We start from the raw sequence: 13,897 nt of genomic DNA, 5'->3' as shown, positions 1-13,897 counted from the left end.
GCAGTGCCAACCTAGCACTCTGGCACCGTGGCAGTGCCAACATGTCCATAAGACCATAAGACATAGGAGCGGAAGTAAGGCCATTCGGCCCATCGAGTCCACTCCACCATTCAATCATGGTTGATTTCCTGATGTCACTGTCAAGCTGGCACTGCAGCAGCGCCGGGGGCAAAGTCAGGGTGTCAAAGGGCACTGGCAAGAGACGGGGCCTGAGGGAGGCCTAGGTCATGAAAGGGGTGGGCTGAAGGTGGTGCATAAAGGGAGGGCCAAAAGGAGGGAGGCTTGAAGGGGTGTATGAAGAGAGGGGCTATTAAGCGGACATATGGGGGTGTTGCTGAAAGTGGTGCCTGAAGGGGGTTGGCCTTAAAGGTGGGACGGCCCTCAGCAACCCCATGGCGGGGAATGCTCACTTGGGGACAGGGTAGCACAGTGGTCAGCTCTGTTGCTTCACAGCCCATGTGTCCCAGATTCGATTCCCAGCTTGGGTCACTGTCTGTGCGGAGTCTGCACGTTCCCCCTGTGTCTGCGTGGCTTTCCCCTGGGTGCTCCAGTTTCCTCCCACAATCCCTGAAAGACGTGCTTATTAGGTGAATTGGACATTCTGAATTGTCCCTTTGCGTAACCGAACAGACACTGTAATGTGGCGACTAGGGGCTTTTCACAGTAACTTCATTGCAGTGTTAATGTAAGCCTACTTGTGACAATAAAGATTATTATTATTAAATGCCCCAATGCTGATGAAGGTGGATGAGGGTGGGGCCGGGTTACCATCATGCCTCTGTGGGGGGAAGGGGGTGCCGTGTGACATTTAATTGTGGGGGCAGGTTGCCCCTCCAGCCGACAGTTGAGGGTGTTGCCCATGTCTATGGGATCGCGGTATCTGTGGTTGGCGGGTGTGTGGGGACCTTCAACTTAACCTTGAGATCTGGGCACCCTTTATAAAGAGCCCACAGTGGAGAACTGGTCTTTAGTTCCCCACTCCAGAAACAATTCCACGACCGTGATTCTGTGGCCTCATTTTACTCGAGCAAGAGCACAACAAGGCCAGTGAATTGTGGGAGAGGCCGAAAACAAGAACCCGCCAGACGCCAAACCGTTTGTGATGCAACGGGTCCGCTATCGTAGGTGAAATCGTAACGCCACCACAGTGTGGCGAGAAACCAATTATCGCCACTTAAGCCCTATTTCCAGACAATTAACAGAAGCCACCCCTTATCCAATGGCCTCCTGTCATTCAGCCGCCTCCCCTGCAAGTGGTCACACTGGCGTCGATTAGTGCTCCTTTTGAGAAATGTGAAGCTGCGGATGGGCTGCTGAGGGGAGCCGAGGAGGTGAGTAGCCATCTTTTCTCACTGGCAAAGAGCCCGGAGCGCTGGGCTTGCTGTCCCTGTGCTCCAGGAGGGTGGGGGAGGAGGGTGGTGGGGGAGACAACCAGGGGTGTGCTGCCAAGGGGGGTTGGGGGCGGGGCCTGCTGGGGGGGAAGGGTCGGATGTGCGCGGGTCCGCCATGCCATGGCGTTCTTGTCAGCAGCATGAACAGCCATGCTGCTCTGTTCCATGTGCTTACTGCAAGACGCGGCCTCATCAAAGGGGTGGAACCCGGGGGAGCTGGTGGTCACCGTCGCCAGTCCATAGGATGGGTCGGGGTTTCCCCCTCCCGGTCGGTTCCCATAGGGCCCTGGGGTTAACCTCGGGATGGCGGGCCACCAGATTGAGCCCCGGCTGCCCTGCATCTTCTGTCTCTACCTGCCCTGGCAACTCCCCAATGTCCGCACCATGGTGTTGATGCCCTCAGTCATTGATGCTCCTCAGTCATTGGACCATGCTATGCAGTGACTTGGCAATGCCTACCTCCGACTGTGACAAGTTCTGCAGTGTCTTGGTCTTTCCAGCCTGCGACTGGGACATGCTCCGCAGCGCCTCATCAAGGTCAGCCTTGTACTGGGCCACTTTCCCCAACGAGTCGGGTTGTCTACCGCGGCCCTCAGCCATGGCTGTCATCAGCTGCGCAACTCCTTGGACACTCTTGCTACTGACATTGTGCACGAGGCTCTCCACTGTAGTCACCACCTGAGCAGCATTGGTCTCGGTGCCACGCATTGCTGGCAACATTTCCTGCGCCCATAACCTCTGGGCCTCCTCAAATCGGCCATGGACCTACTGGAGTGTCGCTGACATCTCCCTGTGGGTCTTGGGATCCAGCAGAACTCCGACTGTAGCCTTGCCTGGGCATTTCTGCCTTCACCTGACGTGCATCAGCGACAGCGTGGTGCTCACCAGATTGTGCCCCCAGAAGCCTGTCCACTAACGTTGCCTACTGAGGTCTGTGTCTCAGCGCTGGTGGAGGGTGGACGCATCAACTGTGGCATCCTTGGAGCTCTCCTCCGAGGTGGTCCCATGGATGACGGGGAAGGGGGCTACCCTGGATGGACTGTCGCCATCGGCTGGAAGACTTGTGGGAGAATGGACTTGTGGTCAGTGGGACGGATGGGTGAATCTGAATGTCATTAACAACTCGTGTTTGACAGTCCATCCGGGTGGGCCCCGATGGGTCCTCACCTCTGTGGCATACAGCGACATCTGTCTTGGTGACCACACTGCAGGGCCCATTCCTCGAAAGTTATGAGGAGTCTTATGTCCGGCACCCCTCCGCTTGTCTGGACCCTCTCCCGACGATTGTCAGAGAGCTTCTCCTGCAGATGCAAAGAGAGGGCATCGTTAGCTGCACGTGCGGTTCACATTGGTGGGAGGGGTGGTGGTGTGAAGGGAGGGGGGGTGAATGGAGGTGGGTGAAGAGTGGGTTGGGGGGTCAGATGGAGTGTTTGGGGGGCTGTTGGCCAGTCCTCCTGGTCACGCTTGCCGAGCCGACGGCCGCTGCCACTTCGTCCCAGGTGGCACAGCTGCCCTGTGACCCATCCTCCGGGACCCTCGGGGGAACAGGACATTCCCTTGGGCCTCGACCGCATCTAGGAGCCCCCCCCCCCCCAGATCAATGTTGCCAAACCTGGGGCCAGCCTCCTGAGCACCATTGCTGCGGGCTGATTGGGACTGGCTGTGCAAGTGCTACTTAATGCAGCTCAACCTTGTTAGCGGCAGGCTGGGAGCGCAGTCCCGGAGAATCAATTGACCAGTCTTCATTTGCAGTGTGAAGCCCATGGGGCTTCCTTAAACATTGAATTCTGTTGCCAGCCTTGCCGGGCTGAATGCCGGGACGCTAGTGGCAATTGCCGCTCGCTACCGCACTTGCAATTCTTTCCGGAGAATCGCGCCGATGTGTGGGGATATTTCTGTGGGAATCTCCCCAAGCTCTAAAAAGCACTAAGTGTGGGTGAATTTCAATCTGGTTCGCACCCACACCTCCGGCTGAAATCACCCCGCAAAAATGACACTTAGGGCATGATCTCCTGAAAAATGACTGTCACCGTGACCACTTGACTTCCCAATTTTTGTGTCACCTTTAAACTTGGCAATAGTACATTCATTTCCCTTGTCCAAGTCATTAATATATGTTGTAAATATTTGTGGCCCCAGTACTGATTCCCCTGGCACTCCACTAGCTACAGGTTGCCATGCTGAAAATGCCCCTTATCCAAACTCCCTGTCTTCTATCAATTAGCCAATCCTCGATCCATGCTAATATACTATCCCCAAACAACATGAGCTCTTATTAAGTAGCCTTTTGTGCGTGACCTTATCGAACACTTTATGTAAATCCAAGTATATTCCATCTACTGGTTCCCCTTTATCTATCCTGCTTATTTTAAATTGTTGTCAGATAAATATTATAGCTATAAATCAGGTCAGAGGCGAGGAACCCGACAGCAAGTAACACACCTCCTGACACCCCAAAGCCTGTCCGCAATTTACAAGGCACAAGTCAGGATTATCATGGAATACTCTCTAATTCCCTCGATGGGTGTAGCTCCAACAACACTCTAGAAGCTCAGCACCATCCAAGACAAAGCAGCCCACTTGATTTGCATTCCCTCCCACAAACATTCACTCCCTCCACAACCGACGCATAGTGGCAGCAGTGTGTATCATCTGCAACATGCACTGCAGGACCTCACCAAGGCTCCTTAGATAAGACTTTCAAAACCCATGACCACTACCATATAGAAGGACAAGGACAGGAGATATCTGAGGACACCACTATCTGGAAGTACCCTTCCAATCCACGTATCATCCTGACTTGGAAATATATCATGTTCCTTCACTGTCACTGGGTCAAAATGCTGGAACTCCCACCCTAACAGCACTTTGGTGTACCTACACCACATATGGACTGCGGTGAGGACAGCTCACGGCCCCCTTCTCAAGGAAAATTAGAGATGGGAAATGAATATTGGCCTAGCGAAGCCCACATCCCTTGACTAGCGAGTGTAGGCCACAGTCAGATCAACTATGATCTCATGAAATGGCAGAGCGCGCTCAAGAGACCAAATGGCTGACTGAGTTCTGATTGTAATGAAATCTTTCATTTTAAACACTAATATTGCACTGCCATTGACAGTGATGAATTAAGTTGCACCAAAAATAATCTCAGGAGATGATATTATTATAGCTGTAGAACTTGGCCAAGTTGTGTTATCTGTTAACATGGCATTGATGCCAGCGAGGATGGTCTTCACTTTGTTAGTGACACAAATACTTCCTGCAAAGTTTGGACTTCTGATATGATTAACTCCACATGGGTGGAATTTTCCCATCCTGTCCGTAGCGGCCTTGGTGGCTGGTGTGGGTGGAGAATCTGGCAGGAGCCAAGAAGCCAGAAATCTGCAGGTGTAAAAACATATTTCAATTCTCACAATGGCGGGTTAAAGGCCGGTCGGTCTTCCTGCTGGTTGATGGTGTGAACACCCTTTGCATTCATTTGCACTGCACGAATGCACATCAAAACATCTGGCCGCTGGAATCCTGTCAGGCCTATCAATCAGGTGTCACACCAGCGTGGAAATACGTCGGTCTAAAACCCGATTGCTAGAGAATGGCGTGCACAAGGCAGCCCTCAGTTCAAATAAGACTTCGAGGTGAATGCACCAAAGTCTTGCACTGCATTGCACTGTGCTGCACTGCATCTGATCCCCTGGACACCACTCTGCCCTGCCCTCCAGCTCCAGGCCTCCCGGTAGCATGGTGGTTAGCATCAATGCTTCACAGCTCCAGTGGTCCCAGGTTCGATTCCCGGCTGGGTCACTGTCTGTGTGGAGTCTGCATGTCCTCCCCGTGTGTGCGTGGGTTTCCTCCGGGTGCTCCGGTTTCCTCCCACAGTCCAAAGATGTGCGGGTTAGGTGGATTGGCCATGCTAAATTGCCCGTAGTGTAAGGTTAATGGGGGGATTGTTGGGTTACGGGTATACGGGTTACGTGGGTTTAAGTAGGGTGATCATTGCTCGGCACAACATCGAGGGCCGAAGGGCCTGTTCTGTGCTGTACTGTTCTATGTTCTATCTTCATGGAGAGGACCAGGCTGCTGAACCCAGGAATCCTTTTATGCCATTGTCTCGGATTAACACTGCGCCTGGAGTTGGGAAGCGCAAGGATCTCCTCTCCCCCAGCGCCACACACCAGTGTCTATCAGGATGTGCTGCGGAGTCATGTAGCCATTGCAACAAAGGTCTGAGTTTGGACCAGGAGTGGGGTGCAAGTTGCGGCCAGGGCGGTGGTCTGGCAAAGACAAGGGGGCCAGTGTGGAAGGAGGTCTGTGCAAGGGGATGGGGGCAAGGCAAAGGCTCACGATGGTTGGCATGGGGCAAGGAGGTTGATGAAGAAAATGCACAATGGAAGGCAGAGCGAAGACTGAGGGGATGGGAGTTGGACCCCGACAATGCTGCATGAAATGCAGGATAACAAGAGGGTCTAAGGGGTCGCACACGTATCACTGGAAGGGCATGCACGCAGATAGCAGATTATAGAATGGGTGCGTGTTTACGTGGCACATTAGGGATGGTTCACATGAACACTAACCATGTCGGGGCTGCAATGCCATTGTGAAAGTCACTGTTGTCCATGGTCCTCTTTAGAAATGGAAACTATGACAAGGCTCCCATTTAGGTTCAGGCACTGGCAGACAGGTATTACAGAGAGCAGGCATTCCAGCTGTAAACTGGAAAGTAGTCACAGATGATAGGCATCCAGGGCCAATGTGGACCTCAGATAAGGGCAGAGACAGGAGACAGTGCAGAAGAGCAGCGGGCATGCAGCAGGAGCAATCACTGAAAGCATGGTGTACCCCAGATGCAGGGACGGACAAGGGCTGTGTGCACAGCTTGGTGTCCAGGGCTGTGCTGCAGTTGATATCTCTGGGTGTGTGGGCACTGTATTGGGTTGCAGAGGATACGGTGATGGTCACAGAGGCAATCTGCAGCCTAAAGATAGGGAATGGATAATACATGGTGGAGGGGAGGGGATGTGAAGCTGGGATGGGGAGAAGGAGAGGAGGGATCCCCTGTATGTTACTGTGCATGCAGACAGCAGGAGAGGTGGGCATATGTGGTATGAGTACCTCACAGGTGATTGGCTCAGGGGGGGCTGGTGGGCACGGGGGGACGGGGACGGGGGGGACGGGGGGGAGAACGCGGGGGGGGGGGGGGAACTGGGGGGGGGGGTGGGGTGGGTTGGGACTATTGGTACATCCACCACCACAACAGTATTGTGGAGGAAACTGGAGAATAACCGGTGGCATCTTTACCTACACATTGTTAGATTCCAGGTAAATATGAGGCCTGTGGACAGTGAGAGAGGGAGATTCAAACTCTGTCCTGTAATAAAGACGTAGAGCCACCATTTGGGGACACAGGTAAAATGGCATCTTCCAAAATTGAAAGTAAGATGGGTTCTATCTTGGAAAGGTGTGATGACGTATGGGAGGGCCACTCAGCTGGGCTCTGAGGCTCCTTCTTGTTGGTAACATTACACTGGACAAGGGTCCAGGTTAATTGCACAGGACGCAAAGCCCATTGCCCAGGAAGCAAGAGCAAACCAGATTTATAAATTTACGCTTTTAAATAGATAGACGAAACTCAATAGCTCAAAAGTGACATAGTTGAAGGCAGGAATCTGTCTTTGGAGAGTGAGGGCTATAGTGAAGGGGGCTCAGCTGTATTAATTCTGCTACTGCAGTGGGGTCACAGGTTAACAATTCATACCATTCATCAGTGACCAAACGGATTTTTCATTCACCGTGAGCAATCGAAAGCTGAGTTATGTCAAATCAAAGAATGTTGGTTCAGTGAGGGAATTACAATTTTTCACCCACCACAGGGCTCTGGATGTCAGATCTGTGGAATGGAACGCTGCTCACCTCTATGTGTGCGCTCAGGTCCTAAAGGTACGGGATCAGGAGGAACTATGCAATCTAAGCTGCCAAAGCTTATCTGCCCCAGTCTCCCGTAGGTCCATCATTCACACCTTTCTTTTCTGCACCCTTTAACTATTCTGGTTTTCAATATATCATTTCAGAGAGGAAGCACAAGTGATAATGGATCCAGTGGTCCAGAAGCTTTTCTTCATGTCCTCATTTGGTGCGGGAGGGAAAGGTGTCTGTGTGCAGCTCCAGCAGGGGCACTGCCGATGGGGGGTTGGGGGGTTGGGGGGGTGCGGGTATGGCCAATGGCCAGGGAGAGCCTCAGCATCGACTGGAGGATGGGAAGCAGAGACACAGGCAGCGGAGATGACTTCCCACACTGAGAGTCTTGTATTCAACGAATCCCCTACCTGCACATGAGTTGGGATTGTTCAGAGATCAGGTCCGCAACTCATGCCTCTTGCTCCAAGAAGACCTAACGCCCCATGGGTTTGGAAGCTTGCCCCTGCCAGTGGTCCTCAAGGCGATGGTAGCACAGTCTTTGCCTCTGGGTCTTTCCAAAGGTCAACTGGGGACCTGTGCAGCATTTCTCAGTCAGTAACACATCACTGCATTAGGAAAGCGAGTCAAATTTCTCCTTTTACAGGAGATCACATCATTAGAAAATGTTTGTTTGGATGAGGTAATCAGACTCCGAGATTCACCGGCTTTGCAGCTGTCTCAGGGTCCCCGAGAATTCAGGCGTGGGGTCTGGCCAGTGGCGAGGGCACCGGCAGAGATGTCCACCTGGTCTCAAAAACAGAGAATTCCGCTCCATGTGAGGCATTTCTCCAGCTTTCTTCTACTTGATATTATTTCATTCTGAGCAGAAGAAAGGGGGAAAAAAACTTTTAGGAAATTGGAACCATTTTTTAAACATTGAAAAATGAGAAGCAAGTGCCAGGTTAATAGTCGAGCGGATTGCCAGAGTTGTAAAGAACAGGAAATAGGATATAGAGTGATGACAAGCTTGGCTGTTTAAGTTGAAATAATCACAGAGAGGGAGAGATTACTGGGGATAAGGAACTCTGGTGCTGAGGAGATCTGAGATCATGCATTGAGACAATGTGGTAAGTGAGAACAAAAGAATTATTGGATATAAAATATTTTTGAATTTTATGCCAAGAACCCATTCTACCAATTTGTACAATAACTTTTTTAAAAAAAGAAAAATACTGCAAATGTGTAAATCCTGGGGCGGGATTCTCCGTTTCTGAGACCATGTCCCCACGCCGTCGTAACAACTGTGACCTTTCACAACAGGAAAACTGGCGTGAAAGGGACACAAATTCATAACCCTGCAGGGGGCTAGCAGTGAACCGTCGGGAAGCTCACAGGTTTTGCTTCAGATAAGGGCCCCCGCACTTCCGGGTCAGAGACCGCGCATGCGCATGGTGGCGGCCTCCAGCGGCCACGCTGTGCTCCATTTCAGACTCAAACCGTGGAGCTGGACCTTCCAAATAGTGCCCCGATCTGCCGCGCGCCCGACCCAGACCGCCCGCCCGATATTAGCCATATTATGGCGGCCGGCGGCGGACTGAGTCCGCAGCAGCCATGCTAGTCTCCAAACCGGCAGGACCATGTTAGGTCCACGGCGCCGGGACTTCGGCCGGTCGGGGCTGGAGAATGGTGGGGTGGGCCATCAGCAATGGCCGCAGGTAGGGGATACGCGGTGCGGTGTACTCTCCGAGCCTCTTTTCGGGGACCCGTAAATCGGGGAACCGGCGCCGGTCCCGATTCCGTGCACGGAAATGGATTCTCCGCCCCGTCGCCGGCCGCGGTTTCAGCGTCGTGGTTCAGAGAACCCAGCCCCTAAACTAAACAAATGCTGGGCGCACTCAGTAGCCGTGGCAACATCAGTGGAGAGCAACACAAGTGTTCACGATTTAGATTGATGACTTTTCACTAAAGTTCTATGAAGTGACAGACTTTTTTCAGCAAGATTTGCTGAAACTGTGTTACCACAGAAATTATAGTGAGATTTGTAAGGCTGTTCAGAACTTTCTCTGGCCTGTCCACCGGGCAGCACGAGGCGCGATGTACAGACAAATATTTAATTTGAAGTGATCTGAAAGCGGGGCCAAAATTCAGGTTATGTTTTACTTGCATATTGTTGCAGTTTATTGCAGGTTTTGGGGTGTATCCAAAACACTTGCAAATTCAAACTTTAGCACTTCTTATCAGGTCAGCCTGCACCAGAAGTTTCAGTGTGAGCATCCTCTTGATGCTGAAGTGAGGAGACTGGAGCAGAGCAACACAGCAAAAACAATGTTCTTTGGTTTCTTGCCAAGCTGAAATATCTGGAATTTTTTTGTTTGGATCGACCCTGATGAATAATTCATCACAAGCTGCTGGTCCCTATCGGGGCTGGAGCTGGGAGCCTGCCAAAATGATGGAAGTGGCACAGCACCTGAACTCGGGACAGCGTTCCTGTTTGCATCTCCGGTGCACCCTTCCACAGGATCTGTGAACCCATCCTGAGTGTGACACACCCCAAAGTCCTGCCAAAACTGGTCTGCACTTTGCGGTGTTACTGATCAGACAGAAGGTCTGTTTCGCGATGTGCAGCACTCTGGTGACACAGGGCTGTCTCTGTTAGGCTGCTATTGTGATTCAGTGAGAGGGGAGCTGAAACACCTGTCCACAGTCATTTATACACCAGTTACCTGTCTGATACATTTGTGGGAAGCTCCATAGCTGATGTTGCAAGTAAATAATTTCCTGTCAGCCTGGCGGAAGTAGGCAGAGACAAAATAAAATATTTAAAAGGGAGACTTGCATTTATATAGCCGCTTTCATAACCTCAAGATTCCCCTAAGGCACTTCACAACCTATGAAGCACTTTTGGAACACCATCACTATTTCAATGTGGCAGGCACTTTGAGCACAGCAAGCTTCCACAAACAGCAATGTGATGATATCCGTATAATCCATTTGTTCCACAATGCTGTGATTGCGTTGGGCCATTTGACCAGGGATAGCTCCGCTCCGCTTCTCTAAAGAAGGATAGAAATTAGGGGCGGGATTCTCCCATCGGGAGACTAAGTGCCGACGGCGGAGTGAAAACTGGAGTGTTTCACTCCGGCGTCGGAGGCCGCTCCTCGCCCCCTATTCTCCCACCCCCGGGGGGGTAGGAGCGGCGCCGCATCATTTACGTGCGCCGGGCCTTGACGCCGTGTAAAAGCGGCGCCGTGTAAATTATGCAGCGTCACCCGCACATGCGCGGTTGCCGTCCTCCCCGCGGGCGCCCCGCAAGAAATGGAGGAGTGATCTTGCGGGGCGGCGGAGGAAAGGAGTGCGCCCTTCAGAGACGCTGGCCCGCCGATCGGTGGGCACTGATTGCGGGATAGACCCCTTTTGAGTGCCCCCCGGTGCTCTATGCTCCTGCCCCCCCCCCCCACACAGGCCGCCCCCGCAGCGTTCGCGTGCTGTTCACGCCGGAAGCGACCAGGTGTGGTTGGCGCCGGCGTGAACACATCATATTGAGCAGGCCGCTCGGCCCATCCGGGCCGGAGAATCGCCGCTCGCCCATTACAAACGGCGAGTGGCAATTCTCCGAGTGGCCTTCCGTAAATCTCGCCACGCCGTTTTGGGGATGGTGGGAGAATCGCGTGCGGGTGCCGTGGCGGCGTGATGGGACTCGCCCGGCACCCCCGCGATTCTCCAACCCAGAGTGGGGGGGGGGGGGGTGAGAATTGCACCTTAGATCTTTTCATCCACCTGAGATGGAGCCTCAGTCTGATACCTCAACCATAAGGCAGCACTCCCTTAATATTGCACAGGAATGCCAGCCTTGATTTCTGAGCTCAAATGGGACTTGAATCCACAGCACTTTGACTGGAGAGAAGAGTGCTGAGCCGTAGTTGACACGGTCGATAGCTTGGTAAATAGTCGAAGGAGGAAGTGATCTTTGCTACACCTGGCAGCATCCTCTTTACAATACAGTCTGACTTCCTGTGTCCTTACGGCAAGTGACATAGATCTACAACTGGAAGCCCCCAATTAAGCCTGTTGTCCTGCTCTAAAGCCAGTAGAGCCAGTTCTGTTAAACAGATAGATTGATGGCACAATGATGAGTGCAACCGGTCTGACTCTGGCACCCCCTTATCTCGCTTGGAGTGCCTTCCTTTGCCTTGTGCCATTTCAACCATGATTAGCACCTTAGTTTGACTTGCTGACCACTGACAGACATTCATGTCAGACTGACAGCCTTGAAGCTCCATCAGCTCTCATGGAAGTGTGTAACGCAAGTCGTCCTTTTTCATGTTCCTCTCTTTTTCAGCTCTCTGCTGGTATCTTGCAAGTATTTCAATGAAACTGGTTTCCCAGTGAATTAGGAGGTAATGAAAGTGATTCCACAATTGAATGGACAGAAAATCAAGGATTGAGACCCCACCATTGACAGTAAGTGCTGCTTCTCGAGCCCATGTTCGCTGTTGTGTTTTCATAATTGCATAAAGGCACCAATCACTCTCAGCTATTGAGTAACACATTGTGGGTTCACCTATTGAGACTGTAGGCACATGAAAACATTTACGCAAAGGTAGAAAGCTTGAAGTCATCAGAATGCAGCAGAGCAGTGTGGGCTGTGTTCTCATGGGCCAAAGCGAAGCTGCGATTGGACATACTTTCCCTCTTGTGATGGCAGGCTGCTATCCCTTAAATGCACATTACAACATCCGCTTGTCTTAATTAAGTTCCACACGACTATAATGATTATCTGGACAAGAAAAGCAATTGTCCTTTGCAAAAACTTATGAAGATATAGACCAGGGGTGGGCAAACTTTTCCGTGCAAGGGCCACATTCAGAAATTCACAATTTTAAAGGGTCGCATAGTATATTAAGTAAAATAATTAATATTTTAAATAGCCAAAATAAAAGGTCTTTAAAGAAAAAAAAGCACATTTATTTGAAAAACAAAGTAACTCAGTAAGTAACAGAACAATGTCAATGAGAATGATGCATCTGACTGCAGTCATTTACCAGTTTGTTGAAATCAGGTGTCAAGTTGCTTGTGCTGATCCTTAACACTGACAGAAGCACAGCCTAGCCGAGTCAACGATAAAAACGCGCGTAGTGGGGTGGATGAGTGGGGCTGCCTTATTGGTCGGTTTAGTTGGGTGTGTGACCAATAGGAGTCCAGGTTACAAACAATAAGCCTTATTATTGTTTGTAACCTGGACTCCTATTGGTCGCACACCCAACTAAACCGACCAATGAGACAGCCCCACTCATCCACCCCACTACGCCCGTTTTTATGCGGCCCGCCAATGAGGTGCCCGGAATCATAACCAGCATTATTGAATAAGCGCATTTACTTCAGCGGCTTTTCCCCGGCGGCTTTTCAAAAATGCCGGTTATGATTCCGGGCACCTCATTGGCGGGCCGCATAAAAACCTTTGTCGGGCCGCATACGGCCCGCGGGCCGTAGTTTGCCCACCCCTGATATAGACAAAAGCAAGTTAATAAAAAATGTTAATATTTTTCAACAGAGCCAGTACTGAAGGACATTTTAAATTGGATAAATGGGGGGAAAAAAGCAAAAGGCCTTTGACCCTTTTCATGTGAGAGTACCTTTAAGAAATGGGTGTTTATAAATGGGTGTGTATATAAGTATCTGTAGTGAGAGTACCTTTTAAGAAATGGGTGTTTATTACTGCAGTGATGTGAGAGAGGGGGTGGAGCTGGGCTGTCTGTCAGCTTTTTACTTTCGTTTTAGGCTGTTTGCTCAAGGGTGTGTTTTAGATTAGTTTTCAGAGCTAGATTGCTGCAGTCACAGCCAGAAGGTGTATTAGAGGCTCTCTCTGTAATCTAAAGAATGTAAATCGATCCTTTAGTGATGTAAAACTAATAGCTGCTCTCAGTAGTGACTTTAACCTGGTGTGCTTCTATTAAAAGTTTTGTTTTAAGTCTTATGGATGTTAAAAGAAAAGTAAGAATTACTTAGTGTTGTATTCTTTGGGGATTGTATTTGAATTGATGGTTGCTAAGATGTTCACTATATGTTTGAAAAAAGGTAACTTGAGTTCATAGAATAAACATTGTTTTGCTTTGAAAAATACTTTTCCAGTTCTGCTGTACCACACCTGTAGAATGGGCCATGTGCTCCCCAGACCACAATCTATTAAAAGTTGTGGGTCAGGTGAACTCCATGATACACTTTGGGGTTCTCTAAACCCCGGCCCATAACACCCTTTAGTTAGACAATCTTCTATCCTCAATGGTGCACCCAAACCAATCCCACTGAAGCTGCCAAAAAATGGCTTTTCCTTTAATATTGTTTAAATGAATCTAAAGATGTGTTTTGCAAGGCTACTCTAGGCTGTTCTAAAAGAACTTATGGTAAATTAGACTCGGCATTATTTACTGCTGATCCATGTGCAAGAATCACAGCCATATTTTCTAATCATCTAGTGCAGAGCTTTCTAAACCTTTTTTCCATTGTGACCCTATTTGAAAGCCCCACCAAAGTTTGCATGACCGCGAGGTGAAGTTCTGAGGGGTACGGGAATTGTTGAGCGAAGGGGGAGCTTCAGCTGTTGAGTGGGGGAT

The 13,897-nt window shown here is 50.6% G+C and overlaps 1 protein-coding gene across 6 annotated transcripts in view; it reads left to right on the top strand.

Annotated features, from left to right (window-relative positions):
• The window catches only part of cacnb4a (calcium channel, voltage-dependent, beta 4a subunit), a 403,331-nt gene that overhangs the window by 204,825 nt on the left and 184,609 nt on the right, over window positions 1-13,897 (top strand). For 2 of the 6 annotated variants that reach the window (XM_038790026.1, XM_038790025.1), the window contains one exon: window positions 11,626-11,747. The exons of the other annotated variants lie outside the window; for them this stretch is intronic. In XM_038790026.1, the coding sequence (XP_038645954.1) occupies window positions 11,709-11,747 (39 nt within the window). In that variant the 5' untranslated portion in view covers window positions 11,626-11,708. The remainder of the gene's footprint in view (window positions 1-11,625; window positions 11,748-13,897) is intronic. 6 annotated transcript variants of the gene reach the window in all.

This window comes from Scyliorhinus canicula, chromosome 2 (assembly GCF_902713615.1).
Source record: "Scyliorhinus canicula chromosome 2, sScyCan1.1, whole genome shotgun sequence".
Classification (NCBI taxonomy): Eukaryota; Metazoa; Chordata; class Chondrichthyes; order Carcharhiniformes; family Scyliorhinidae; genus Scyliorhinus; species Scyliorhinus canicula.
This window is presented reverse-complemented; position numbering and strand designations above follow the sequence as displayed.